Source organism: Dromiciops gliroides, chromosome 3 (assembly GCF_019393635.1).
Source record: "Dromiciops gliroides isolate mDroGli1 chromosome 3, mDroGli1.pri, whole genome shotgun sequence".
In the NCBI taxonomy this organism is placed as follows: domain Eukaryota; kingdom Metazoa; phylum Chordata; class Mammalia; order Microbiotheria; family Microbiotheriidae; genus Dromiciops; species Dromiciops gliroides.
Window position 1 is genome coordinate 546,319,748 of NC_057863.1, and position 26,948 is coordinate 546,346,695.

The 26,948-nt window shown below is 43.0% G+C and overlaps 1 protein-coding gene across 5 annotated transcripts in view; it reads right to left on the reverse strand.

The window, feature by feature from the left end:
- The window catches only part of ARRB1 (arrestin beta 1), a 126,329-nt gene extending 122,064 nt beyond the window's left edge, over positions 1-4,265 (reverse strand). For 4 of the 5 annotated variants that reach the window (XM_043993273.1, XM_043993271.1, XM_043993272.1 and 1 more), the window contains exon 1: positions 3,961-4,265. In XM_043993273.1, the coding sequence (XP_043849208.1) occupies positions 3,961-4,250 (290 nt within the window). In that variant the 5' untranslated portion in view covers positions 4,251-4,265. The remainder of the gene's footprint in view (positions 1-3,960) is intronic. The other variant, XM_043993274.1, reaches the window with a different exon arrangement.
- Between the last annotated feature and the right edge of the window lie 22,683 nt (positions 4,266-26,948).

Here is a 26,948-nt window from a genome sequence, read left to right on the forward strand (position 1 = left end):
TGGTAAATGATTCTTCCTAACTCCACCCACTGTGCCACTCTAGCTGCAATCCCCCAGCTCCCTCCAAGACACAGTTCACCTGTCCCTTCCCACAAAAAGCCTTGCCATATTCCCCCAGGTCTTAGTGCTAGGCCCCTCCCCTCCCCAAATGACCATACCTATGTTTTGTATTTATCTGTGTCCATATTGTCTTCTCCCAGAAATCTCTAAGATCCTCGGCGGCAGGGGTTGTTTCATTTTTGTCTTTTTTTGTTTTATGCCCAGCACCTAGCACACTCTCCCTGGTACTAGGTTAGTGAATTCAACAAAACTAAATTAAATTGAGTTGAATATTAGCAAGCACCATGGCCTCTGGCCTTTTCTTTAGCATAAAGAGTATCAAGCTTATAAGTGATCTTGCATCTGTCTAGGAAGATTTAATGAACACATCCTCATTTGAGTAGGGAAAGGAGGCTGAGAGGCTGACCCCGGGCCTGGAACTCTCTCCCTGCTCCAACTCCCTTCTTCCTTCAAGTGTCAGCTAAAATCTTACCTTCTGCAAGAAACCTTCCCCATGCCTCTTCATCTTAGTCCCTCCCCTTGAGTGATTAACTCCAATTTATTCTTTATATACCTTGCTTGTACATAGTTGTTTGTATATTGTCTCCCTCATTAAGATGTGAGCTCCTTAAAAGTAAGAATAGGGTTGTTTTGGATTTGGGGGTTTTTGTCTTTTTTGGTTGGGGGGAGGCATTCTCAGAACTCAGCACAGTCCTAGGCACATAGGAGGCCCTTAATAAATGCTAGCTGACTGACTGACTGAACAGAAGTAATTTGTCCAAGGCCATACAGACAAGTGAAAGAGCCAGCTCTAAAACCCACATATCCTTACTCCTAAAAACAGGTGCTTTCCACTGGTCTACATTTTTTAAAATCCAGTTCCTCAACTCCAAAGGCCATTTCTCCAAGAACAATAAGGGTGATCGAGCTAGGGTAGTGAGAGGAACCTAAGCTAGGGAATCAGGAGAGCTCACTTTTCATTCTTTGCCTAGCTGAGAAACCTTGGGCTAGTCATTTCTCCTCTCTAGGACTCAGTTTCCACATCTCTAAAATGGAAGGATAGAACAAATTAGGCAAAGTAGTAAGAATAGGAAATGCTGGATTTGGAGTCAAAAGGCCCGAGTTCAAATCCTAGTTCTGCTGTGAGGATGTGTGAACAAAGCCACATTGCTCAATTTTTCTAGACTTCAGTTTACCTACATGTAAATAAAGAAGTTGAAAAGATGGCTTCTGGTTCTAAATCTATGACCCTACAATCCTATGGCCTGCAAAACACAAAAGAATAAAACTTTTCAGAACTCTTGCAGGCTTACACCCTCTGATACAATGACATTCCATCTTGCCTACTGCCAAGGAATGCTGAATTAAGGGGTGCCTGTCTGGTGCAAAAACCTTTGGGTTACAGTTCAACAGTGAGAAAAGGGCTCAGGACTTGAAATCAGAAGATATGTGTCCTTCTGCTCCATTTCCTTTTACCCTGAGCAACTTACACCAGCTCTCTGCTCCAAGCTTGATTTTCCCAGTCTGTAAAATGGGAATATTAATGGTTGTCTTACCTGCTTCTCAAGGTGGTTGTAAGGGAATCCTTCGATAAGAGTTAAAAGTGCTTTTTAAAAAAATTCTGGCTCTACTACAGTTCCCATTTCTGTGGATATTATCTCCATTTTACAGATAAAGATTCAAACACTTCAGAAAGGGGAAGACAATTGTCCATGGTCACACAGCTACTAAGTGTTGGAGCTAGAACTCGAACCCGGATCCTCCTGACTCCAAAACCAGCACCCTTTCCCCAATGCCAGGCCAATGCAAGTGAATTAATTATTAATAATCACACGTAAGTATTAATAACAAACAAAAACACCAGATACTCATGAAGGAGTTTTAGATTCACAGTTTTCAATTTTTTTGGTCTCAGGACCCCTTTACACTCATAAAGTTTGTTGAAGATCCCCTCAACAGAGCTTTCATTTATGTGGGTCATTAGCCATCAATATTCACGGTATTTGAAATTAAAATGCCTTATTGTGATAATGAAAAGTATTTTGACTTCAAGTAGCCCCTGAAAGGGTCTCAGGGAGTCTGAAGCACACTCTGAGGTCTGCTGCTGCTGCTACTATAAATCATTGTTTGGATATCAGGACCCCACCACCATCAATGTGAGTTCAGGGAAGAGCAGGGAAGTTGATTTATTTCATCTATCTTTGGCCCCTGGATTACTCCCATATCTCCACCGCACCTCCAATTCCCATTACAAGGCCATTCACAGTCTAAGAACTCAGGGAATGTTTTGTTGTAGGAAGTGAAAAAAAGAAAAAAAGGAGAATGAGAAGATAAGGACCAATGAGACCTTATCAGGAAATGAGGGTTTAAGCAGTTGGGGCCGGAACATGGAATGGGATGACGGAGAGAGGTGGGTGTCAGGTGTATAAAGGGGAAAACAAATGTACCAGAAAGGTCCCTCTGCTTGGAGACAGGAGACCTAGGTGCAAATCCTGACTCTAACTACTAGCTCTACAACTCAGACCTTTGCCAAAGTCATTTTCTTCTTTAGGCCTCAGGTTCCTCATGTTTAAAAGTGAATGATAATAGATGTAGTGGACCTTGGTTTGAATTCTGGCATTGTTACTTGCTCTCACTGAGATGGAAGATAAGTCACTTGGCCCCCATTCTGGTCAGGAAAATGAGGGGTTTGAGCATTTCCAAGGTCCCCTAATAGTTCAAAATACTGTTACTGCTACCTCAAAGGTCTGTTGTAGAGAAAGTACTTTAGAAATATTAAAGCCCTATAAAAATGTGACTGTGTTTCTGCTTAAAAAGGGAAAGGGAAAGAAAGAATGAGGGAAACTCAGAACCCAGCCTAGTCCCAACCAGGGTATTCTCCTTTCTACCCCCATCCCCATCAACAAACCATCGCACAGGGGCTAATGATTCTGGGGAGGGGAAAGGGGGTAGGCAATAGAACCAGGACATTTTGAGCTGGAAGAGACCTTGGCGATCACCTGGAGTGAAACCTCTCGTTTTACATAGGAAGACACTGAGGACCAGATGTTAAGTGACTTGCCCAAGGTCAAACAGGTAGTAAGTGACCAGGATTCTAGGCCAGTTCGAATTCCACTAACAGCAAGATCTTTCTGCTAACAGCAAGTCCAATCCCGAAAGCCTGAGCCATCCCCCCCACATCGAGTTACCCCATTTCGGTCCCAAGCCCTGCCCTTTTCTGGGCCTCCAGAAAGGGAAAGGGCAACCCCGACGACATCGAGGAAGAAGGAGGATTGGAAGGATGCAGTGGCATTCTTGGAGGGGGGAGGGGGTGGAACGGGGACTGTCACTCTGCGACACCCACTTGCTTGGGGCTTCCCTCCTAGGCAGTGGAGGGAGAAGATGAAATTGAGTCAGAACGGGACCTTTCCACCCAATTAATCATCTGGCCAACAAACCACAGTACCGAAAGGGCTACGGATGCGGGAGGGAGGTCTGGGGGGAGGGGCCCAGGGCAGAATCTGAGTCGAGGAGAGGAGAAATGGGGGAGAAGTCGGGGACCCAGTGTGGGGGAGGCAGGGTGTGATGTTCGTGAATGCGGTGTGCACGTCAGTGTGTAATGAGTGTGGGAGCGGTAATCAATGCATGGTTCCAAAGGTGTAAGTAGGAATATGTGCCGCCCCCCCCTTCCTCATCCCCCCCCCCCCATTCCACCAGAAACAGAGCCGATTAGACGGCCCAGAACCGAGCCCGAACCAGAGCCGGAGCCCGGGGTGAGCTCTAGACTCAAGCTCTGGCAGCATCCTGAAATCCCCAGGAAGGGCCGGGCGCCTCCTCCCCGTCCACTGCCCGGCTTCCCCCGCCCGGCCCCGACACCCTAGGACCCTCAGTTGTGCCACCCTGGGCTCACGGAGGCCCCCTCGTCCGCCGTGGCACACTCACCGCGTCCCTCTGTCGCCCATGGTCCCGGTAGCGGCGGCGTCAGAGCCACGGCTGGAAAATCCCCGCGCGGGCGCCGGGAGGAGCCACCCGCCGTTCTCGTTCTCCTCCTCCTCCTCCTCCTCCTTCTTCTCCTCCTCCTCCTCCGCTTCCTCCTCCGCCCCCGCCCCCGTCCCCGCCCTGCCCCCGCCTGCTCCCTTCCCTAGCCCAGCACCCCGGGCCCTGCCCCGCCACAGACCCTGCTTGGGTTCGGGCTCTGAGCCGCCCGGGGCCGGCAGGCAGGGAGCGTGCATGCGTGGGTGCGTGGGTGTGCGTGTGTCTGGGTCTGGGTGTGTGTGTGTGCGCGCGCGCGCGCCCTGTCCGCGTGTCTGTGTGTCTGTCTGTGCGCGAGTCTGTGCGTATGTGCACGGGGGCAGTGTGCACCTTGGGGTGCAGATTGTGTGTACGCGGGTGTACATGAGTGTGTGCACAAGGTGTTCGTACATGGGTATGTGTGCGCAACGGCTGTGTTACACGGGAAGGCATCTACTTGGGTGTACGCCGCACCCTCGGGGAGGTATGTTGTATGTACACCTGGGATTACTGAAGAAGAGTGTGATTAAGCTCCTCAATCACTCGCTCACCAGCCGAGACAACAGGAGAGTCAGGGGCTAAACTGTCCCTGGCCGGTGCCCAGCCAAGGTCCCCTGCCCTGCCCTCCCCTCGGCCAATTGCAGGCTTGGCCGGCCAAGGAGGGCGGAGGCGGGGGCCGGGGGGCGGGGACAAGGCTCGGGAGTTTCTTCCCGCCGGGGCCGCCTCCCTCCCTGCCCTCATTTGGCCCGACTGACTGGAAAGGGCCCTAGATAACCCCCCTCCCAGAAGATCGATAACGTTTCAGGGTAAGTTTGTGTGTATAGGTGTAGTACGGGAGAGAACTTGGAAGAACAGGGAGCCTGGGAGGGGAGGAGTGAGGTTAAGGTCACCCCCTACCCCTTCCTGGGGTTAGACTGGGGAGGGATCTGGAAGAGAAAAGACAAGTGATGTGAGGATGAAACACCGGACGCGGGGGGGGGGGGGGGGGGGGGGGTGTTCAAGGACTTGAGTTCTAATCAGACCTTTGCCAGATTTGCTGCTTGACCTCAGGGAACTGACTTCATCTAGACCTCATAGGTATTCCTGAGAAATTACAGACACTTGTTGGAACGGGACTCAAATGGAATATGCCATAAGAAAACTATTCCTCATTCAAAGGAGCAAAAGATAAAAAGGGTGTGTGTGTGTATGTGTGTGTGTGTGTGTGTGTGTGTGTGTGTGTGTGTGTGTGTGTAAGGGGATGCAGTTGTAACAATCGATAATTGTGAAGATACGTCTAAAGAAATCCAAGAACTAAAGGCAAGGCCATAACTAATTTAGAGTTCATTTGTTTGGGGAGTCGGGGAGCAGTTTGAGGTGGTCGCTGTCTCCTTGCTTGGGGGCCCCTTGGTGTTACTTCATGGTACTTCATAGGTCTAGTTCAACCAAGGCAGTTGGGGGTGTCCTCAAAGTAAAGCTATGCCTTTGGTTCCCAGCTGGGGATCAGGCTTGTCTGGGGAATGACTGGCCCATTTCTCAGGACAACGGTAGGACTGCACCCAGGTTAGGGCTGACAGTCCCCTGAGCCCCTCCCCCAAGCCTATATACAAAAACACTGAAGTTGACGTGGGGAGCTAATTACAGGACTGACCAGAAGGGAAAGGACAGAGCTAATTACAGGGCTCTATCAGGTAGTAATCATCTGGGTAGTGATCAGAGAGCTAAACAGAAGCGATATTGTCTAGGCCTATGTTGAAAACCACCTGGACAGAAGGAGGAAATAGATGTGCATTGAGAATCATTGAGTGAGCATTCCAAATCTGATACTATATCTCCTGTCCTCTATCCAGAGAGTGCAGAAGACTGGGAGGGGGCTGGCTAGGGAATGGACGGGTAGAGCCTTGGGGGAATACATTGAATACATTGCAGGAATAATACAGCAGTGAGATAAGACACTAACAAAAGATAACAATAATGCACATCTCTTGAAAAGTGTATCAGAGAGGTACAAAAAGGCTTCCTGAGGTCCAAGGAGGGAAGTGTTATCACCTGGAATAATCAGAGAATGTTTCATGAAAGAAGTGAATAAAGTTGAACATGACAGGATAGGCAGAAATTCAGTAGGTGAAATTAGAAATCAGAAGATTGAAAACATTTCAGAAAGAGGGAGCAATGACAGCAGTTATTTAGTCAACAAACATTTATTAAGCATTTACTATGTGTCAGGCACTGTGCTAAGCACTAGGAATAAAATTTTTAAAAAGCAAAAACCTGGTCCCTTCCCTCAAGGAACTCCCAATCTCAAGGGCCAGATGACATGCAAATAACTATGGGCAGCCATGATCTATTTGGTGTTGGGAGCAGCAGGAAGTAAGTTGTCCAGTGTGACTGGAGTAGTTTGTGGAAAAGGGCTATAAAACTAAGAAGATAAAGGTGGAGGGCTTTGAATGCCCAGAAGAATTTGAACGTCGGGTGGCTGAGTGGACAGAGTGTCAGGCTTGGAGGCAGGAAGACTCATCTTCCTGAGGTTCAGATCTGGCCTCAGACACTTACTATTTGTATGACCCTGGGTGAATCACTTCACCCTGTTTTGCCTCAGTTTCCTCCTCTGTAAAAATGAGCTGTAGAAGGAAATGGCAAACCACTCCAATATCTTTGCCAACTAAAGCCCAGATGGGGTCACAAAGAATCAGACATGACTGAACAACAAGCCATAGGGAGCACCTAATTGCTTTAAAGTTGATTGGTGAGAGGTATGTGTGAGGGAAGTGCCCATGGCTCCAAATGATGGGGAAAGCAAGGATGGAAGGACAAATCTCTCACTCTCTTTTTTGTACCAGACTGCCCATAAGGAAGATGCTCAGGAACTCAGTGGGATAGTCAGAAATGATGGACCAAGAATCATGATACTTGGGTCCTAGTCCTTACTCTGCCTTTTCTCCACTATAAAATTGTTGTTGTTTGTCCTTTGTTCTCAGAGAGGAGGACCATGACAGACATTATGACTTGAAGTGAATTGGATTAAAGTTAGGCGATTCAAGTATATGATACCTTTTTTTAAAAATAGAGAGGATTGCTCTAGCTCAGTGGATAGAGCTCTGGCTCAGGAGTCAAATCCTGCTTTTGTTACTAGCCATGCGACTGAACAAGTCATTTCACAGTTCCTCTGCCTCAGTTTCCTCATCTGTGAAACGGGGATTATAGTAGCACCTCCTTCTTAGGGTTGTTGTAAAGATAAAATCAGACAATATCTGTAAAGTGCTTTGCAAACCTTAAACTGTGAAGCATAATTGCTGGCAATTATCTAGCACCTAATTCACAGGGTTGGTGTAAGGATGAAATGAGTATACCTAATATGTAAATCATTTTGAAAACCTGAAAGAGCTATAGAAATGCTGAGTATTATTATGTCTCTATGGGGCTCTTTCAGCTCTGACATTCTATGAATTCCTCAGCTTAGAGTAAGAGAAATAAGTGGGAGGAGAGAGTGGGAGGGAAAGAAGAAAGGGGAAGAGAAAGCAGGATGAGGAGGGGAAGAGTGGGAGAAAAGTAAGAGCAGGAGATGCGGAGGAAGGGGGAAGCAGGGGAGAAGGGAAGAAGGAAAGAAAAGGAAGGAGGGAGGGGAGAAAAGGAAGAAAGCAAAGGAGAAGGCAGCCCGAGAGGATAGAGGCCTAGATTTGGAGTCGGGAAGTCCTGAGTTCAAATCCAACCTCAGATCCATACTAGCTGTGTGACCCTGAGCAAGTCGCTTCACCTCAGTCTACCTCAGTTTCCTCAGCTGTAAATCACAATAGCACCTACCTACCAGAGCTGTAGTGAAGATCAAATGAAGTAATATTTGTAAGGCCCTTAGCACAGTACCAGGCACATAGTAAGCATTTAGTGAATTATTGTTTTCAAAAAGATTGGAGGGGAAGGGAAAGATGGATGGAAGAGAGGAGCAGAGACAAAGAAAAGGTTGGGAAGGGAGGAGGAAGGGGAGGAAGAGAAGAAGAAGAGAGGAAAGAAAGAGAAGAACAGGAGGGAAAGAGAAGACAGAGAGAAAAGGGAAAGAAGAGAAGAAAGAAGGGAGGAGAAGAGGGGAGAAATCGTTTCCTGCAAGCACTTGACTCTCTTAATGGGAAAGCACTCCCTGAATGGGGAGAAAGCCCAGGGCCCAGCTCCAATCCTGGCCCTGGGCAGATCTCCCACCAGGCCTTCCCACCAAAGGCATTTGGCTAATTGGCCCTGATTAGTGCCTAATATCTCATTATTAGCTGGAGGAAGAGAAGCCATCATTTAGACTGATGCGATTAGGGCTTGGTAATAAACATCATTTGTAATTACATTCACATACAGTTACCTCTGCTCCTTGTCTATAGAGCCAGCTAATTCAATCAGGGATGTGATCCCAGTGAGATGGGGAGAACAGGAGGGGAGTGAGGAACAGGACCTCTGTCCCAGTGGTCAGACCAGAGCACTGAGCTCTTGTCGTGTGGATTTCAATCTTTGTGACCTTTCTCTGGCCCCACTTGTGGTCCATGATGCCATCAAGTAAAATATGGAAGACTTTGTATTAAGAATGAAGAGATAGGGGCAGCTAGATGGCGCAGTGGATAGAGCACGGGCCCTGGAGTCAGGAATACCTGAGTTCAAATCCGGCCTCAGACACTTAACACTTACTGGTTGTGTGACCCTGGGCAAGTCACTTAACCCCAATTGCCTCACAAAAAAACCAAACAAACAAACAAAGAATGAAGAGATAGGGCAGATAGGTGGCGCAGTAGATAAAGCACTGGCCCTGGATTCAGGAGGACCCGAGTTCAAATTCAGCCTCAGACACTTGACACTAGCTGTGTGATCCTGGGTAAGTCACTTAACCCTCATTGCCCCACCCCCCCAAAAAAGAATGAAGAGATGTGGGTTCAAAAATTTCTGGCTTTACCACTGACTTGTGTGACCTTGAACAAGTTCCTTCCATCCTCTTGGCCTCAGTTTCCCCATTTGTAAAAGGAAGCAGTTGAACTAGGTTGTCTATAAGGTCCCTGATATCAGGCAGTCCTGGAATCAAGAAGACTCCTCTTCATGAGGTTCAAATCTGGCTTTGGATTCTCACTAGTTGTGTGACCCTGGACAAGTCACTTCACCCTGTTTGTCTCAGTTTCCTCATCTGTCAAATGAGCTGGAGAAGGAAATGACAAACCATTCCAGTATCTCTGCCAGGAAAACCCCAAATGGGGGCACAGAGAGTCAGACACAACTGAAAAATGACATACCAACATCGAAAGGTTCCTACTAGCTCTAAAGATGGAGGGACATTTGAGACCATCAAATTCAACCTTCTCATTTGACAAATGAGGAAACTGAGCCAGAAAGGCTATGACTTGCCCAGGCTTGACTAGGTGGCAAGTAGCCGATACAGGGCTCATGCCTAGGTCCTCAAATTGAACACTTTTTCCACCCAACCCTGTCTATGTTCTAATGCCCCACTCTGACCTATGTTCTGTGTTCCAAGGGTCTTTTCAGGAATAACATTCCATAGTCAAGGGTTACTCCAGCTCTTCTCATTCTTTGTTTTCGCAGCCAGATTCCAAGGTCCCAGAAGCAGCTGGACCTATTTTCTTGTCCCTTCATTATTTGGATTGGACTATGATGGAGACAGGGGTGGGGAGTACAGAGAAGAAAAACTGCCTTGTGGTCATAGCAACAGTGGGCTGGAGGAGAAGAGCATGGGCAGCGTACTTACCCTGAGACCTTGACCAGGGAACCAGGAAGTTGGGGAGAGGAAGGAGTCCTCCTGGCTCCTTCCTCTTCTTCTAGGCAAGGGTTTCTGTAACTGGGTGGCTGGCTGCCCAGGCCATAGCTGCCTGCTGCCCCCAGATCCTAACTAGGCCTTGGGCACTACACGGGCAGGAGGACAGACCCATAAGCTCTTTGAGAGAAGGCAGGGACCACGTCCTAGCTCAACATAAAGGAGAAGGGCAGTTTAAAGGCTTAGCTCAGCAGCTGCCTCCTCTGTATAGCCCTCCCTGATGTCCACAGCCATTAGTCTCCTCAATTATTCATGGGATCATAGAACTGGAAGGACCTCAGAAGCTATCTAGTCCTGTACCCTCCTTTTGAAAATGAGGAAAATGAGGCCCAGGAAGGTGAATGGACTTGTTTGGTTATTCCAGTCATGTCCAATTCTTTGTGATCCACTTTGGGGATTTTCTTGGCAGAGATACTGGAGTGGTTTGCCATTTCCTTCTCCAGCTCATTTTACAGATGAGGAAACTGAGGCAAACAGGATTAAATGAATTGTCCAGGGTCACACAGCTAGTATCTGAGGTCATATTTGAACTCAGGTCTTCCTGACTCTAGGCCCAGCAATCTAGCTGCCCCTCAAGGTCATATAAGTGGCATTAAATGACAGAGCAAGGATTGGAAACAGGGTCCTCTGGATCTTTCCATTATATTATGCTGCCTCTCTAAGATTTTCCTGATTTTTTCCCCCTTCACACCCTATGCTGTCTCATACTTGTATCTCCCTAGTAGAGTGGAATTTCTTTTGAGGGAATAACTCTGGCAAAGTGAATTGAATTGGCTAGAAAGCCCAAGCCAAATGCTGAAGGAAAGGGATAAAGACAAAGGGAGACCAAGGGAACAGAAAAAGAAATGAGGGGACCCTAGAGAGCACTAGGGGTGAGGCATCTGGGCTCAGACAAAGAAAGGAGGGTTTATAAAGTGCCCAGGAGTGGTCCTACTCTGACTTAACAGGGGGAGGACTGTGATGACATAAACATCTCTTGGCTTTGCCTTCCCCGAGGCTAGGAAGTGATCCCTCCTTGGGCTGAGGTCAGTTCAGGGTTGCACCCACTTTTATTGGATAGATTCCATTGACTTAGGCTGGAGTCCTGAGAGACTAGGCTGGGTGATTTAGGGGGAACTGCCTGGGGCTTCTGGCTGGTGAGTTTGGAAATATGGGAGCCTTTGAATTCCGCTGAAACAGGAGCTGCAAGACTTGAGGGACTCCTGGGGCCATCTACCTCGTACTCATGGACTGACTTTGCTTTCACTCCAACTCCAAATTGAGGGAAGCTTAGTGGTGTGATAGAAGGAGCCCTGGAATGGGAAGCAGAAAAACTTAATTTGACTCCCTATTCTGCACTGTGGGACCTTGGGCAAATCATTTCTTCTCCCTGTGCCTCAGTTTCCTCATTGGTAAATGAGCCGACTAGACTAGATAGCCTCTGACTTTATATGTTCTCTATTTTCTAAGGTTCCTCCCAGCTCTTAAGGTTCCTTCCAGCTCTCATATCCAATGAGAACAGAGTAGTAAATTCAGTTAGGAAGACCCAGATTCAAATCCTGCCTCTGATAGCTACTATGTGACTTTGGGCAAATCACTTAATCTTTCTGCACCTCAATTTCTTTATCCATAATCCGGGAATAATCATAGTACCTACCCCCCACAAATCTGTTACAAGGACTGACTGACTAAATAAGTGAATGAATGAATGAAAAAACATTTATTAAATACTTAATATGTGCCAGTTACTATGCTATGTGCTGGAGATACAATACAAGCAATCAAGACAGGCCCTGCCCTCAAGGACCTTATATTCTAATAGGGGAGGATAACACATATGGGGGGCAGGGATAGCATTGGATAGATGTAAGAAGGGTACTTACATGGTGAGATGCCTGAAAGGCATGGGAAGAGCAGATAAGGTGAAAGTTCAAATAACATAATATAAAAAAATCTTTTGAAAAACTTAAAATGCTGGGGGTAGCTAGGTGGCGCAGTGGATAAAGCACTGGCCCTGGATTCAGGAGGCCCAGAGTTCAAATCTGGCCTCAGCCACTTGACACTTACTGGCTGTGTGACCCTGGGCAAGTCACTTAACCCTCATTGCCCTGCAAAAACAAACAAACCAAAAAAAAACAAACCTTAAAATGTTTGTAAATGTGAGCTGTCATTTTGTTCCAAGGACCCTTCCAGCTCTGAATGTGTGGTCTGTGTTATAAAGTAGCCACACAATCCAGCTCTCAAGGTCCATCAGTCAGTCAACAAGCATTTATTAATCAATTATTATGTACCAAGCACTGTGCTTATCCCAGGGATACAAAAAGGGGGGGGGGGGCAAAAACAGTCACTGCCCTCAGGAAGTTTACAATCCAACATGAGGAGGGAAGAAGAGAAACATGAAAACTACTTAGGTAAACACCAGGTATATACAGAATAGATGGAAGGCAATCCTGGAAGGAATGACCCTAGACTAGAGAGGGCATAAGGCCAAAGGGAACCAGGAAAGTCCCCCTGGCAGAAGGTAGGATTTGAGTTAAGTCTGAAAGGAAGCAAAGGCAGCAGAAGTAAGGATGGGAATGAAGTAGGTGCCCGCCCCCATTGGGAAATGGCTAAACAAATTATGGTGCATCAATGTCATGAAACACTACCACTCTATAAGAAATGGCAAATGTGATAGATATGGAGAAAATGAACCAGGAAAGCAATATCCACAATGACTTACAGCAAAGGAGATGGAAAGAACCAACAAACAAAGAATAAAGATAGAAGCAATGCCACAAAATTATAATGATCAAATTTGTCCCCAAAGAGGAAATATAAGATGACACATGGGAGAGAGGGGGAGCCATTCCCCCACGCATATAACTTTTTCAATATGTTAGTTGGGTTTTTTTTTCTTTCTTTTTTTTTGTTCTTTATTTTGAGGGATGGTACTCCAGGAAGAGGAATTAATGGGAAATTCAGGTAGTTTTATGTATATATGGATGTGTGTGTGTGTGTATGTGTGTCTGTGTGTATGCATATGTGCATGTCTGTGTATGTGTATGTATATATATATATATGGGTATAACAACTACAATTTCCTTTTAAAAAAAAAAGAATAAGAGGTCCCTGAGCCTCAGTTTCCTCAACTGTAAAATAAGGAAACAACTAGAAGGCCTCTGAGATCCCTTTCATCTCTGAATCTACAAACCCATGAGTCAGCATTATCAGAGAAATGTTGTAAACACAAACTGGGGCAGCAGCTTGGTATGGTGAATAAATAGCTGGGCCTTGAATCAGGCCGACTTAAGTTCAAAACCTGCCTCTCTTACAAACAAACTGTGTACCATTGGCAAGTTAATCCACCTACTTGGAACATAGCACTCACTTAATAAATGTTTGTTGAATTGAATTGAACGTAGCCTACCGATGTCCCAACAGGATAACCTAAGACTGTAAATTACAGATGATTGCCCGTCTGCATCAAACACAGAAAGTATTTCACTTTAATGTAGGGAGAAAATAGGTCTCTTTGTTTGCCCCTTTTTTGAGAAAAAATCAGATAGTGCTACTGCTTATAATTTGCACTTCAATTGACTTTGGATTTGGTGTGAGCAAAAATCACTTGTTTTTAGGAAGAGCTCCTAAGTAACCTCTTCGTAGGCGTTTTAGTCTCTGATGGTGTTCACCACTGCAATAGAAGGAAAAGAAGGAAACAAGGATTTATTCAATGTCTCCTGTGTGCCTTGGGCTTTACAAATATTAACTTGCTCAAGTGATTGTAAGTAAAATAAGATTACTCACAGCAACCCTGGGAGGTAGGTGTTATTATCATTCCCATTTTATAGCTGAGGAAACTAAGGCAAAGATGACTTGTCCAGGGTCACTCATCCTAGTAAGTATGTGAGTTCAGATTTGAATTCAGTTCTTAATGACTCCAGGGCCAAAGTTCTAGCCACCTTGCTACCTAACTAACAAAGGGAAGACCTGAGGATTTAGCCAAGTTAAGAAAGCCTTCCTGTAAAAGGGGGGATGTTAGCAGTGACTTGAATGAAGCCAGGGAAGCCAGGAGGTGGCTGTGAGGACAAAGAGCATTCCAGGCCATGGGGAACAGTGAATGAAAATGCCCAGAGTCAGATAGAGTGACTTGTGTGAGGAACAGCAAGGAGGCTGGTGTCAGTGGATTGAAGAGGACCTGAAGAGGGATGGGGAGGGTGGAAGGTGGAAGAAGACTGGAAAGGTGGGAGGGGGCAGGTTATGAAGGGCTTTGTTTTGTTTTGGGTTTTTTTTGGGGGGGCGGGCAGTAAGGGTTAAGTGACTTGCCCAGGGTCACACAGCTAGTAAGTGTCAAATGTCTGAGGTCGGATTTGAACTCAGGTCCTCCTGAATCCAGGGCCAGTGCTTTATCCACTGCGCCACCTAGCTGCCCCTGAAGGGCTGTGAATGCCAAACAGATCATTTTGTGTTTGATCCTAGAGGTGATAGGGAGCCACTTGAATATGGTGATGACCAGTCAGATCTGCACTTTAGGAAAAGCACCTTGGTGACTGAATAGAGGATGAGCTGGAGCAGGGAGAGAGACTTGTGGCAGCCAGAGCCACCAGCAGACTATTGTAATAGTCCAGGCATGAGGTGATGAGGGCCGGCACCAAAGTGGTGGCAGTGTCAGAGGAGAGAAGAGGGCATACTTGAGAGATGCTGCAAAGGTGAAATCAGTAGGCTTTAGCAACAGCTTGATGATGAGGGTGAGAGAGAGTGAGAAAATAGAGTAAATGTTATGGAGAGGAATAAGATAGAGAGAAATACAGTTAGCAATAGTAAATGTGAAAAAAATGTTGAAGCAAGTTTGTCTGACAGGCCTCATTTCTCAAACACATAGAGAACTGAGTTAAATTTGTTAAAATAAGAGCCATTCCCCGATTGATAGATGATCAAAAGATATGAAGTTTTCAGATGAAATGATCAAAGCTATCTATAGCCATGTGAAAAAATGTTCTAACTCACTATTGATTGGAAAGATACAGGTCAAAATAATTCTGGGGTACTACCTCATACCTATTGAATTGGATAATCAGACAGCAGAGGGAAATGACAAATGTTGTAGGGGATATGGGGGAAATGAGACATTAATGCACTCTTGGTGAAGTTGTAAATTGATTCAAACATTCTGTAGAGCAATTTGGAACTATGGCCAAAAGGCTATAAAACCATGTATGCTCTTTGATCTAGTAATACCACTACTAGGCCAGTATTCAAAAAGAAACAAAAAACAAAAAGTTGAATTTGAAATTGAGGAGATGCCCATCAATTGGGGAATGGCTAAACAAATTGTGGGATGAGATTATGATGGAACACTATTGTGCTGTAAGAAATTATGAGTAGCCATGAAAAGAACAGCTAGAAATATTTTTGCACATGTGGGTCCTTTGCAAAAATATATATAGCTGCTCTTTTCGTGGTGGCAAGGAATTGGAAATTGAGGGGTTGCCCATCATTTGGGGAATGGCTGAACAAGTTGTGGTATATGAATATAATGGAATACTATTGTACTGTAAGAAACGATGAGCAGCTGGATTTCAGAAAAACCTGGAAGGACTTGGATGAACTGATGATGAGTGAGATGAGCAGAACTGTGTACAGTATTAACAACATTAAGTGTGGATCAACTGTGATAGACTTGATTCTTCTCAGCAATACAATGGTCCAAAATAGTTCCAAAGGACTCATGATGGCAAATGTTCTCCAAATCCAGAAAAAAAAGAACTCTGGAATCTAGATTCAGATTGAACCATACTATTTCTATTGTTTTTGTTGTTGTTTTTCTTTTTTGAGGTTTTTCCTTTTTGCTCTGATTCTTCTCTCAAAACATGACTAATGCAGAAATATGTTTAATGTGATTGTACATACATAACCTATATCAGATTACTTGCTGTCTTGGGAAGGGGGGAGGGAGGGGAGGAAGGAAGAAAAATTTGAAACTAGAAATCTTATAAAAACAAATATTGAAAACTATCTCTAAATGTAACTGGAAAATAATAAAATATTTATATAAAAAAAGAAATGATGAGCAGGATGTTATCAGAAAAACTTGGAAAGACTTACATGAACTGATGCAAAGTGAAATGTACTATATACAAAGTAACAGCAATATTGTAAGATGATCAGTTGTGAATGACTTAGCTGTTTTCAGCAATACAATGATCCAAGACAACTCTTAGGGACTTACAAAAAATGCAATCCATTTCCAGAAAAAGAACTGATGGTATTTGAATACAGATTGAAGCATAATTTTTTTTATTTCCTTTTTCTTAAGTTTTATTTTTGTCCATTTTCTTTCACAACCTGACTAATCTGGAAATGTTTTGCATGACTACACATGTATGACTTATATTGAATTGCTTGCATTCTTAATGGGAGGGATGGGGAGGGAAGAAGGAAGAGAATTTGGAACACAAAGTTCTAAAAATTGGGTTTGTATGTAATTTGGAAAAAAATCATATTCTAAATAAAAATAATAAATTTTAAAGAGTGAGAGGCATATATATTTAAATTTATGTTTTTATTTATCTATTTATCCATCTATTTAAATTTATTGATATATATGTATGGGTGTGTGGGTATATACATATGTGTGTGAAGTATAATATACACACATGTATATTGTACATGCATGTATAAGTACATACACGTGCATATATATATATAGTATATCACAGAATATTAAAGTTGAAATGGACCTCAGAAACCAATTATTCCAATACATTCTTCTCTTCTCCAGACTAAATGTCCCTGTCTTTCCAACAATTTTTATAAGACATCCCGGTAGGGGGCAGCTAGGTGGTGCAGTAGATAAAGCACTGGCCCTGGATTCAGGTGAAACTGAGTTCAAATCCGGCCCCAGACACTTGACACTTACTAGCTGTGTGACCCTGGACAAGTCACTTAACCCTCATTGCCCCACAAAAAAAAAAAAAAAGATATCCCAGTAAGGCTCTTCATCATCTTGTTTGTCTTCCTCTGGATAGTTCTTCAATATCTTTCCTAAAATGTGACATCCAGAATGGAACACCATCCTCCAGGTGTGATCTGACCAGATCAGAATCTAGGGGATTATGGGAATTATGTCCCCACTGAATGTAGTTCAGTATTAAATTGTTGCCCTAGCACACTATGGACCTTTAATGAACTTGCAGTTTACTAACACCCCCAAAGATCTTTTTCAGATAATCTAGCCACATGCACCCCAATTTGTAGATGTGGCATTGCTTTTTTTTTTAGCTCAAGACTAAAACTTTACCTTTAGTCCTACTAAATTTCACCTTAATTGATTCAGTCCAATATTCTTGACCACTGAGATAATTTTGGATCTTGACTCTGTCTTTCGATGTGTTAGTTATACCCATCTTTGTGTAATTCAAAATGTCAACAAGCGTGCCATTTACTTAAGTCATTGACAACATTGTTCAATGTGGGGAAAGGACAGCTCCCTAGAGCATTCCACTAAAAACCTCCCTCCATGTTGACATTGAACCATTACCCTTTGGACCTGGGCAGTCAACCAATTTCAAACCAATGTTACTCTTGTCTAATCCATAGCTTCCCATCTTTTCTACAAAAAAAAAAAATACTAATTTAGAACATTATAAATTACTTTACTAAAATCTAGGCAAGCTATATCAACAACTATCCCTTGATCTACTTATCAAGCAGCCCTATCAAAAGAGGAAATGAGCTTTGGTCTGGTAGTGTGAACTGTTCTTGCTGAAGTCATGTTGGCTTGTGTTTACCACTTCCTTTTCTAAATTCTCACTAGCCACCCTTTAGTAATACTGTATGTGTATGTATGTGTGAATGCATGCATGTTTGTGTATATATACTATGTAATAGATATTATAGTAATAATATAGTTTGGGGGGGTTCAGAAAAGAGTCAAGTATATATACTATACTTTTCAGATTCTATTCTTTTCCTGCTTTAGAAGATTGGGACATCTGACTTGCAGTTTTCAGGAACTCAGTTTAATAATTCAATATACATCTATTAAGCACATGCTATGTACCAAGCACTGTGCTGGGCATTGGGAATATGAAGGACCCCCCCAAAAAAAACACCTATTTCCCATCCTTAAGGAATTTACCTTATGGTCAGCTGCCTTCTTAACATAGTTACTGAAGGGCTGCTTCCTGCAGGGGACCACAGGCTATGATAGAGAATGTCTCAAAACTTGTCAAACGCTTTTATCTATTTTTGATATCTTATGGGGGCACGAATGATACTGCCCGAAGGGATCCAGAAAACATTGCTACGGGGTTGGGGGTGGAACAGTGTGGAGAAACTCAACATATATGCAGATAAATGAATATCAAAATTATATAAAGTCATTTCCAATAGGAAAAGCATTAATAATTGGGGGACTCAGGGCAGCTAGGTGGTGCAGTGGATAAAGCCCGGCCCTGGATTCAGGAGGACCTGAGTTCAAATACAGCCTCAGACACTTGACACTTACTAGCTGTGTGACCCTGGGCAAGTCACTTAACCTCCATTGCCTCACAAAAACCAAAAATAAATAATTGGGGGACTCAAGAAAGGCTTTGTGTAGAAAATAGATTTTGAGCTGTATCTTGAACAAACTGAGAAATTCCAAGGGGGCAAGAAATAAGGAGAGAAAGTATTCCATGCATGGGAAACAACTAATGAAAAGGCAGAAAAGCCGTAGAGCCTAGACAAATATATTCTTAGTAGTATATAGTATGCCAATGATATCCATGGGGTTTTCTTGGCAAAGATACTGGAATGGTTTGCCCTTTCCTTCCCCAGTAGATTAAGGTAGACAGAGGTTAAGTGACTTGCCCAGGGTCACACAACCAGTGAGTGTCTGAGGCTGGATTTGAACTCAGGTCTTTCTAACTCTAGGCCCAGCACTCTATTCAATTGAACTGCCCAGCTGCCTTGATAGTAGTTTATCATTCCTAAATTTTAAGTCACAGCACTGAAATCCAAATGCCATTCTCATATACTAAGGTTTTATTGATGTATTTTTTTTCTTTTATATCACAGTTATTTCCCCATATACTATTATCCTCCCCCTAACCCTCTCTTATAACAAAGAAAAACAATTAAATAAAGTTGATTAGTTCTTCATTTCCTACCCAGCTGTACTCCTCTGGACTCCATCATGGCTCAAGGAACTTCTTCCTTCTTCAGCCCTTGGATTCATATGCCATCATTACTGTATGCCTTTGGGGCCCTTCCCTCTGATTGGAGGGTGGAAGGCTCCTCCCAGGATTGCCATTTAAGGAGAGCACCCAGGTCAATCATCTCTTTATTTCTCAACCCACCAGCTACCTTTGGGCTTCTCCATCATGCCCCACAGCAGGCACCTTCCTTGCCTGACCTCTCCTTTCTTGGCACTCTCCCCCTTTTCAGCTTCCTTTTATGTATTATCTTCCCCCATTAGATTGTAAGCTCCTTGAGAGTTGGGACTGTCTTTTTTCTATTTGTATTCCCAGTGTCTGGCACATAGTAGATGCTTAATAGATGTTTATTGACTAACTCAGCCAAAAAGTACATACAATATCCCAAACCCATGGTTCTCCACCTATCTACCGAGAGAACTGGAGTGCATCTTCTATTTCCCATATTTGATTCATTCTTTTGAGGGTCTTGCCGTTAGTAGGAAACAACAACAAAAGTATCACCTGTACTCCCAAGGTCTTGCCCAAATCTTTATCATCTTTAGCAATGTTTTCTTTTTCTTTTTTTAAAATTAAATTAAATTTTTAATTTTTTCCCAATTACATGTAAAGAAAATTTTTTGAGTTCCAAATTTTTCTCCCGCCCTCCTTTCTCTCCCCCCTCCCAGGGCCAGGAAGTAATTTGATATAGGTTATACAATCATATAGGTTATTACAATCATGCTAAACATATTTCCACATTAGTCGTGCTATAAGAGAAGAATCAGAACAAAAGGAAAAATGCATAAAAGAATAAACAAGAACAAAACAAAAAAGCAACAACAAAAGTGAAAATAGTATGCTTCAATCTGCATTCAGACTTCATAGTTCTTTCTCTGAACATGGAGATCATTTTCTACCATAAGTCTTTTGATATTGTCTTGGATCATTATATTGCTGAGAAGAGTTAAGTCTATCACAGTTGATCATCACACAATGTCGTTGATACTGTGTACAGTGTTCTCTTGGTTCTGCTCATTTGACTCAGCATCAATTCATTTAAATCTTTCCATGTTTTTCTGAAATCCATCTACTTATCATTTCTTACTGCACAATAGGATTCCATTACATTAATATACCACAACTTATTTAGCTATTCCCCAATTAATGGGCATCCCCTCAATTTCTAATTCTTTACTACCACAAAGAGAACTGCTATAAATATTTTTGAACATGTGGGTCCTTTTCCCTTTTTTATGATCTCTTTGGGATATAGACCTAGTAGTGGTATTGCTGGGTCAAAGGGTATTTAGCAATGTTTTCTAGACCCCTTCGGGCAGTATCATTCATGCCTCCATAAAACACCAAAAATAGATAATGGTGTTTGGCAAGTCTTGTAACGTTCTCTATCATATGCTATACTTCCCCAAAGGAAACAAGCCCCTAAGTGATTAGGCTAAGAAGGCAACTCACCAGAGTTTCCTCTTCTATCTCTGAGTTCCTGAATTGCCGAACATATCCTTTTGATAAAACTATCTTGCTACTGTCTTTCAATTTTCCTTCCCAAGAACTTGAAACCCACTAATGCCCCATTAGGGCTATGAGGAAGTACAGATCTCTGAGGAGGTTCTGGGGTCTCTGAAATGAGCTCTCCTACTGGACTTTCCCCTGGATTGGCTTTTTCCTTTGATTTCAGAAAGGAAATGGAAACCTGAGAGATGATGTGGACTCTGATTAGAGTTTAATAGGAAAACAAAGGAAGATGGGTAGAAAACAGTGAGACAAAAGGAAGCAGAAGAGACAGATAGATAAAGAAATGGGAAGAAAGAGTGGTACACAGAGAGAAAAATAATGTGGTCCTAGAATTTAGAACTGAAATGGAATCTTGGCCATCTAGTCCAAGATCCTTGTTTTATAGATGAAAAACAAATTGAGGTCCATCAAGAGGCAGTCACTTCCCAGAGGTAATAAATAAAAGAGAGAACCCTATTAAAAAAAAAAAAGAAGAAGCAAAGGGGAGTTAGAAAAGGATAGGATAAGAAATACAGAAATCAGGAACAACAACAAAAAAAAAGAAACAAGGGGGTAGCAAGGTGGTACAGTGGATAAAGTACCAACCCTGGATTCAAGAAGACCTGAGTTCAAATCTGGCCTCAAACACTTGACACTAGCTGTGTGACCCTGGGCAAGTTGCTTAACCCTCATTGTTCCACAAAAAAAGAAAAGAAGAGAGACAATGATAGAAGGAAAGCAAGAGAGACAAGAAGGGAGAATAAGAAAGGGAAAATTGAAAGGGAAGAAAGAGATGTAACAAGAGAAAGTAATGGGGAGAGACAGACTGAAAAAGAAAGGAGAAAACAAGTTTCTTTGACAAGGAGGACAAAAAACTGATTCAATAAAAGTTATTTTCCCTCTCCCCATGGAGATCTCTCTAGTTGAGTGTACAAAGCTGGCCTCCAGGGAATGAGGCTTGGGGAACCCCCAGTTATCTCGCTACTGTTTGTTTCCTTCCACTCTTTTCCCCATCATCCAAGGAGGTCTGGCAGCCATAGACTGAGGTTGAAAGGATGAAGAGGAGGTACTTAGTGGGAGCTGGAAGTACAGGGAACCCAATGGGGAGGGTAGTTGGGAAGAGTCCTTGGTGGAGAGTAAGACAAGAAGGGTTAGGGTTTAGCCTCTGCTATTTATGAACTCTGGGATATTGACAGGGTCTCTTCCCTCCTCTGTTCCTCAGTTCCTCCATGAGTGGTGCATGGATCTTCTGTAAAATGAAGGCTCTTAGGTTTGGATGGGACTTCTTCATCCAACCTGCACCTGACCAAGAATCCCTCTCCCCAACAAATGGCCATGCGTCCTCTGCTTGGAAGCTCCAGTGAAGAAGAGGCCCAGGACTTCCACTTCTGTACTGCACTAAGCTGGTACTTCCTTATTCTAAGGTTGGTTAGTGCTGGTCACACACACTCTTCAGTGCAGTGACACCAGCCTCCTTGCTATTCCTCACACAAGTCACTCCATCTCTTGACTCAGTGCATTTTCATTGGCTACCCTCTGTGCCTGCAATACTTTCCCTCCTCATCCCCACCTCCTGGCTTCCTTCCAGTCCCAGCTAAAATCCCACCTTCTGCAGAAAGCTTTTCCTGGCCCCCCTTAGTGTTCATCCTTCCCTCTGTTGATTATCTCTTTTTTATCCTGTCTATAGCTGATTTGAATGTAGTTGGTTTCATATTGAATTCCCCATTAGACTAGGAGTTCCATGAGAGCATTGGTTATTTTTTTCCTTTCTTTGTATCCTCAGTAGCTAGCCTGTCACATAGTAGGTACTTAATAAATTCTTGGTTGATTAAGGACACATGTAGCAGGCACTCAAAAGTACAGATCTTTCTTTTCCTAGAATTCCTTCCTTCCTCACTCTATCCCTTAGAATCTCTAGCTTCTTTTAAAACTCAGATCAAAAGCCACTTCCTAAACAAAGGATCTCCCCATTTCTGTTATTCAGTCATTTCAGTCATGTCTGACTCTTCGTGCCTCTATTTGGGATTTTTTTGGCAAAGAGTTGTTTGCCATTTCCTTCTCCAGCTCATTTGACAGATGGGGAAACTGAGTCAAACAGGGTGATGTGACTTACTCAGGGTCACACAGCTATCAAGTGTCTGAGGCTAAATTTGAACTCAGGTCTTCCTGACTCTAGACCCAGTGTTCTGTACGCTCTGACCGCCACCTACCTGCTCCACCCCCCTCTTAATAGTGCCCTTCTCTCAAATTACTTTATATCTCCTTTGTATATTTGTGTGTATGTATATATGTGTGTACATACACATACACAAACACACATACACATACATATACATATACATGCATACACATACACATACACATGCACATACACATACACATACACATACACATACACATACACATACACATACACATACACATACACACATATCTAGTTTCCCCTGGATAGAATGTAAGCTCCTTTAGGTTTTGTTTCTCTTTGTAGACCCAAGACCTGGCACACAGAAGCTGTTTGATATATGATTGTTGAAATAAATAAATATCCCTCCTTTCCCTTCTGATATTCTGTGACTGTGATTCTTCTCAAATTAGAATCAAACCCATTCCACTGCACCCTCTGGTGGCCAGAATGGACAACTTCAGTGTCTTCTGAAGACAGGTCAACATTATTCCTGGAACCAGAAGCTAGGTTTGAATAACTAGTATTCCCCTGGGGTCAGACTGGTGGACTCATGGATGTATTGAGACAACTAGGCGGTGTGGCAGATAGAGCATGGGACTTGGAGTTGTGAAGACTTGAATCCCAATCTTTCCTCAGACTCTAGCTGTGTGACCCTGAGCAAATCACTCAACCTCTGTGTCTCAAGTTTTCTTAGCTGCAAAATGGGAATGAATAGTAATAGTACTTACTCCATAGAGTTGTTGTGAGGATCAAATGAATTAATATATGTAAAGCACTTTAGAAACCCTAAATGCTATGTAAATATTAGCCATTATTATCATTATTATTATAGGTAGATGAGTAAAGGGTAGAATGAGCATCTCCTGCTTTGGGGCTGAGACTAGGAGAGTTACACAAGTGTTTACACTTAGATGAAGAGAAAAATGCTTTTCTCCCTGCTCCTTCTCATCTCTGTCTCTAAAAATCCCTGACTTTCTTCAAGATTAATCGAGGTGATGGTCAAAGTATATGAACAGGCAGCTTTCAAAGGAAGAAATAGAAGCTATTGACAACCATTATTTTAAAATGTTCCAAATCACTAATAATAAAAGAAATGTAAATTAAAGCAACTCTGAAAGTTCTACCTCATAACCATCAGATTGGCAAAGAAACAAACAGACAAAAAAGACAAATCACAATTATCAAAGTCTGCAGTCTGGCTTCCAATCCCATCGCTCAACTGAAACTGCTCTCTCCAAAGCTACCTTTTTCTCACTCCTCATCCTTCTTAGCCTCTCTGCAGCCTTTAAAACTGTCAAACACCCTCTTCTTGATATTATCTTCCCTCTGGATTTTCATGACGCCACTCTTTCCTACTACTCTTCTTGACTGTCTGACAGTCTCCTTTACTGGATCTTTATCTAGGTCATTTCCACTAACCATGTATGTCCCCTAAGACTCGATCCTGGGTCTCCTTTTGCTTGGTGATTTCATCATTCCCCCACTGATTCAATTATGTTTTGTTTTTGTTTTTGTTTTGGGGGGCAGGGCAATGAGGGTTAAGTGACTTGCCCAAGGTCACACAGCTGGTAAGTGTCAAGTATCTGAGACCAGATTTGAACTCAGGTCTTCCTGAATCCAGGGCCGGTGCTTTATCCACTGGGCCACCTAGCTTCCCTGCCCACTGATTCAATTATAATCCCTATGGGAATGATTCTCAGATCTGTTTATCCAACCGTAACCTCTCTAATGACCCCCAGTCTTGCATCTGCCTATTAGACATCTAAAACTGGATGTACCATAAACATCTTAAACTCAACATGTCCATAACTAAGCTCATTATCTTTACTCCAAACCTTCCCTTCTCCCTAACATCTCTATTATTATTAAGAACATCACCATCCTACCAGTCACTGGGTCTCACAATCTAGGGCTGATTTTCAACTCCCCCGCTCCCAACCTCTCTCCATCCAATCTGTTACCAAGTCTTACTTAGGTTGGACTTTCACAGTATCTCCAGTAAATGCCTCCTTCTCTCATCTGACACTGCTGCCAACCTGGTGAAGGGCCTTCACTTTACTTCTGGACTGTTGAAGTAGTCAGCTAGTGGGTCTGCCTTCATCAAGCCTCTCCCCACTCCAGTTCATCCTCCTCTTAGCTATTAATGTGATCTTTCTAAAGTGTAGATCTGACCATGTGCCCCCCTCCCCACTCAGTCAACTCTGGTGACTATTGCCTCCATTCCTCTGTTTAGCTTTTAAAGCCTTTCATATGTATTATGAAGTGAGCAGAACCAAGAGAACTTTGTACACAGAGACAGCAATATTGTTCAATGAAGAACTGTGAATGACTTGACTTTTCTCAGCAATACAATGATCCAAGACAATCCCGAAGGACCACTAAGGAAACGTTCTATCCACCTCCAAAGAAAGAACTGATATTGATGGAACAGACTGAAGCAGGCTATTTTTCACTTTCATTTTTTTCTTTTAATCAAGTTTGCTTGTACAAAATGACAAATATGGTAACGTTTCACATAACCATATATGTATAACCCATATCTAATTGTTTGATGCCTCAGGGAAGGGGGAGGGAGGGAAAGAGGGATAAAAATTAGAACCCAAAACTATAAATAAAAAAGTTTATTATTTTTTAAAAATTTTCATAACCTGGTCCCTTCCTACTTGCCAGTCTTTGTATACTTTATCCCTTCTAGTTATACCTCCTTGCTGTTCCTCATACAAGGCATTATATTCTAACTGAACTTTCACTAGCTATCTCCCACGCATGGTATGCTCTCCCTCCTTACTTCTAGGACTTCTGGATTTTCTGACTTCTTTCAAGTCTTAGCTAAAATCCCACCCTCCACAAGAAGTTTTTCCCAGTAACCTTCTGGTTTTCCCTTTCTTTGTTTCTCTAGGACTTAGCACAGTGCCTGTTGCATATTAAGTGTTTAATAATTGCTTCATGACTTGGCTTTATGTGGAAGGGCTATGGGAAATAAGAAACACGAATGCATTGTTGGTGACGCTGTAAATTGGACCTGCCATTCTGAAAAGCAATTATGGAAAAAATTTGGAACTATGCTCTAAAAGTTGGTAAAGTATGCATAACCCACTGCCAAGATATACCACTGCCAATCATGTACCCCCAAAGAGATCAAAGAGGAAAGGAACCATATGTACAAAAGTATTTATTTAAAGCATCTCTTTCTGTAGTAACAAAAAACTGGAAACTAAAAGGATGCCCACCTAATGATCAATGGCTAAACAAATTATGGTATATTAATGTAATAGCATATTATTATGTCAAAAGAAATTATGAGGGGCAGCTAGATGGTGCAGTGGATAGAGCACCGGCCCTGGAGTCAGGAGTACCTGAGTTCAAATCTGGCCTCAGACACTTAACACTTACTAGCTGTGTGGCCCTGGGCAAGTCACTTAACCCCAATTGCCTCACTTAAAAAAAAAAAAGAAATTATGAAACAAATAAGTTTCAGAGAAAACTGTGAAGGCCTGCATGAAGTAGTGCAGAGTAAAGTGATTAGAAATAGAAAAAGAATTAAGACAACATTATAGGGGGCAGCTAGGTGGCTCAGTGGATAAAGCACCAGCCCTAGATTCAGGAGGTCCTGAGTTCAAATTCAGCCTCAGACACTTGACACTAGCTGTGTGACCTTGGGCAAGTCACTTAACCCCCGTTGCCCTGGGGAAAAAAAAAGACAACATTATAAAGAAAAACAGCTTTCAAAGACTTTAGAACTCCAGTCAATGCAATGACAACCTAGAAGTCCAAAGGACTGAAGATGAAGCAAGCTACTTACCTCCTGCCAAAATGGTGCTGGACTCAAAATTTAGTATAAGACGTCTTTGGAGCTGGTCATTGAGGGAGTTCACTTTGCTTGACCATACATGTTTGTTTCAAGGGTTTTGTTTCTCTTTTTTGGTTCAGTTAGGGAAGGAATAATGAGAAAAAACAAATACTTATTCATTGAAAAAAATAAATTTAAAAAATGTCTCAGAGAAGGAAATAAGACTCATTCAAGTGCCATCTGGTGCCTGAATCCTTCCCCAGTTTGTACTAGTTGTGAGAATGTTTTCTTTTTTATTTCCTTTTATTGTTTGTATTATTTGGGTTATGGCCATTTTTCCTAGTTAGGAGGTTATTGAGCCTGGCTAAAATCTATCCTATGGGACATGAAAATTTACTTAAGGCCTCAAACATTCCTCAGGTAAAGAAGCCAGAAAGGAAGTCAAGGCTTCATGAAGTAATTTGACTTGCTTTAGTTGTGGAGAGATCTTAACTAGCACTGACTGTAGTTATCTTTGAAGGATGTCTA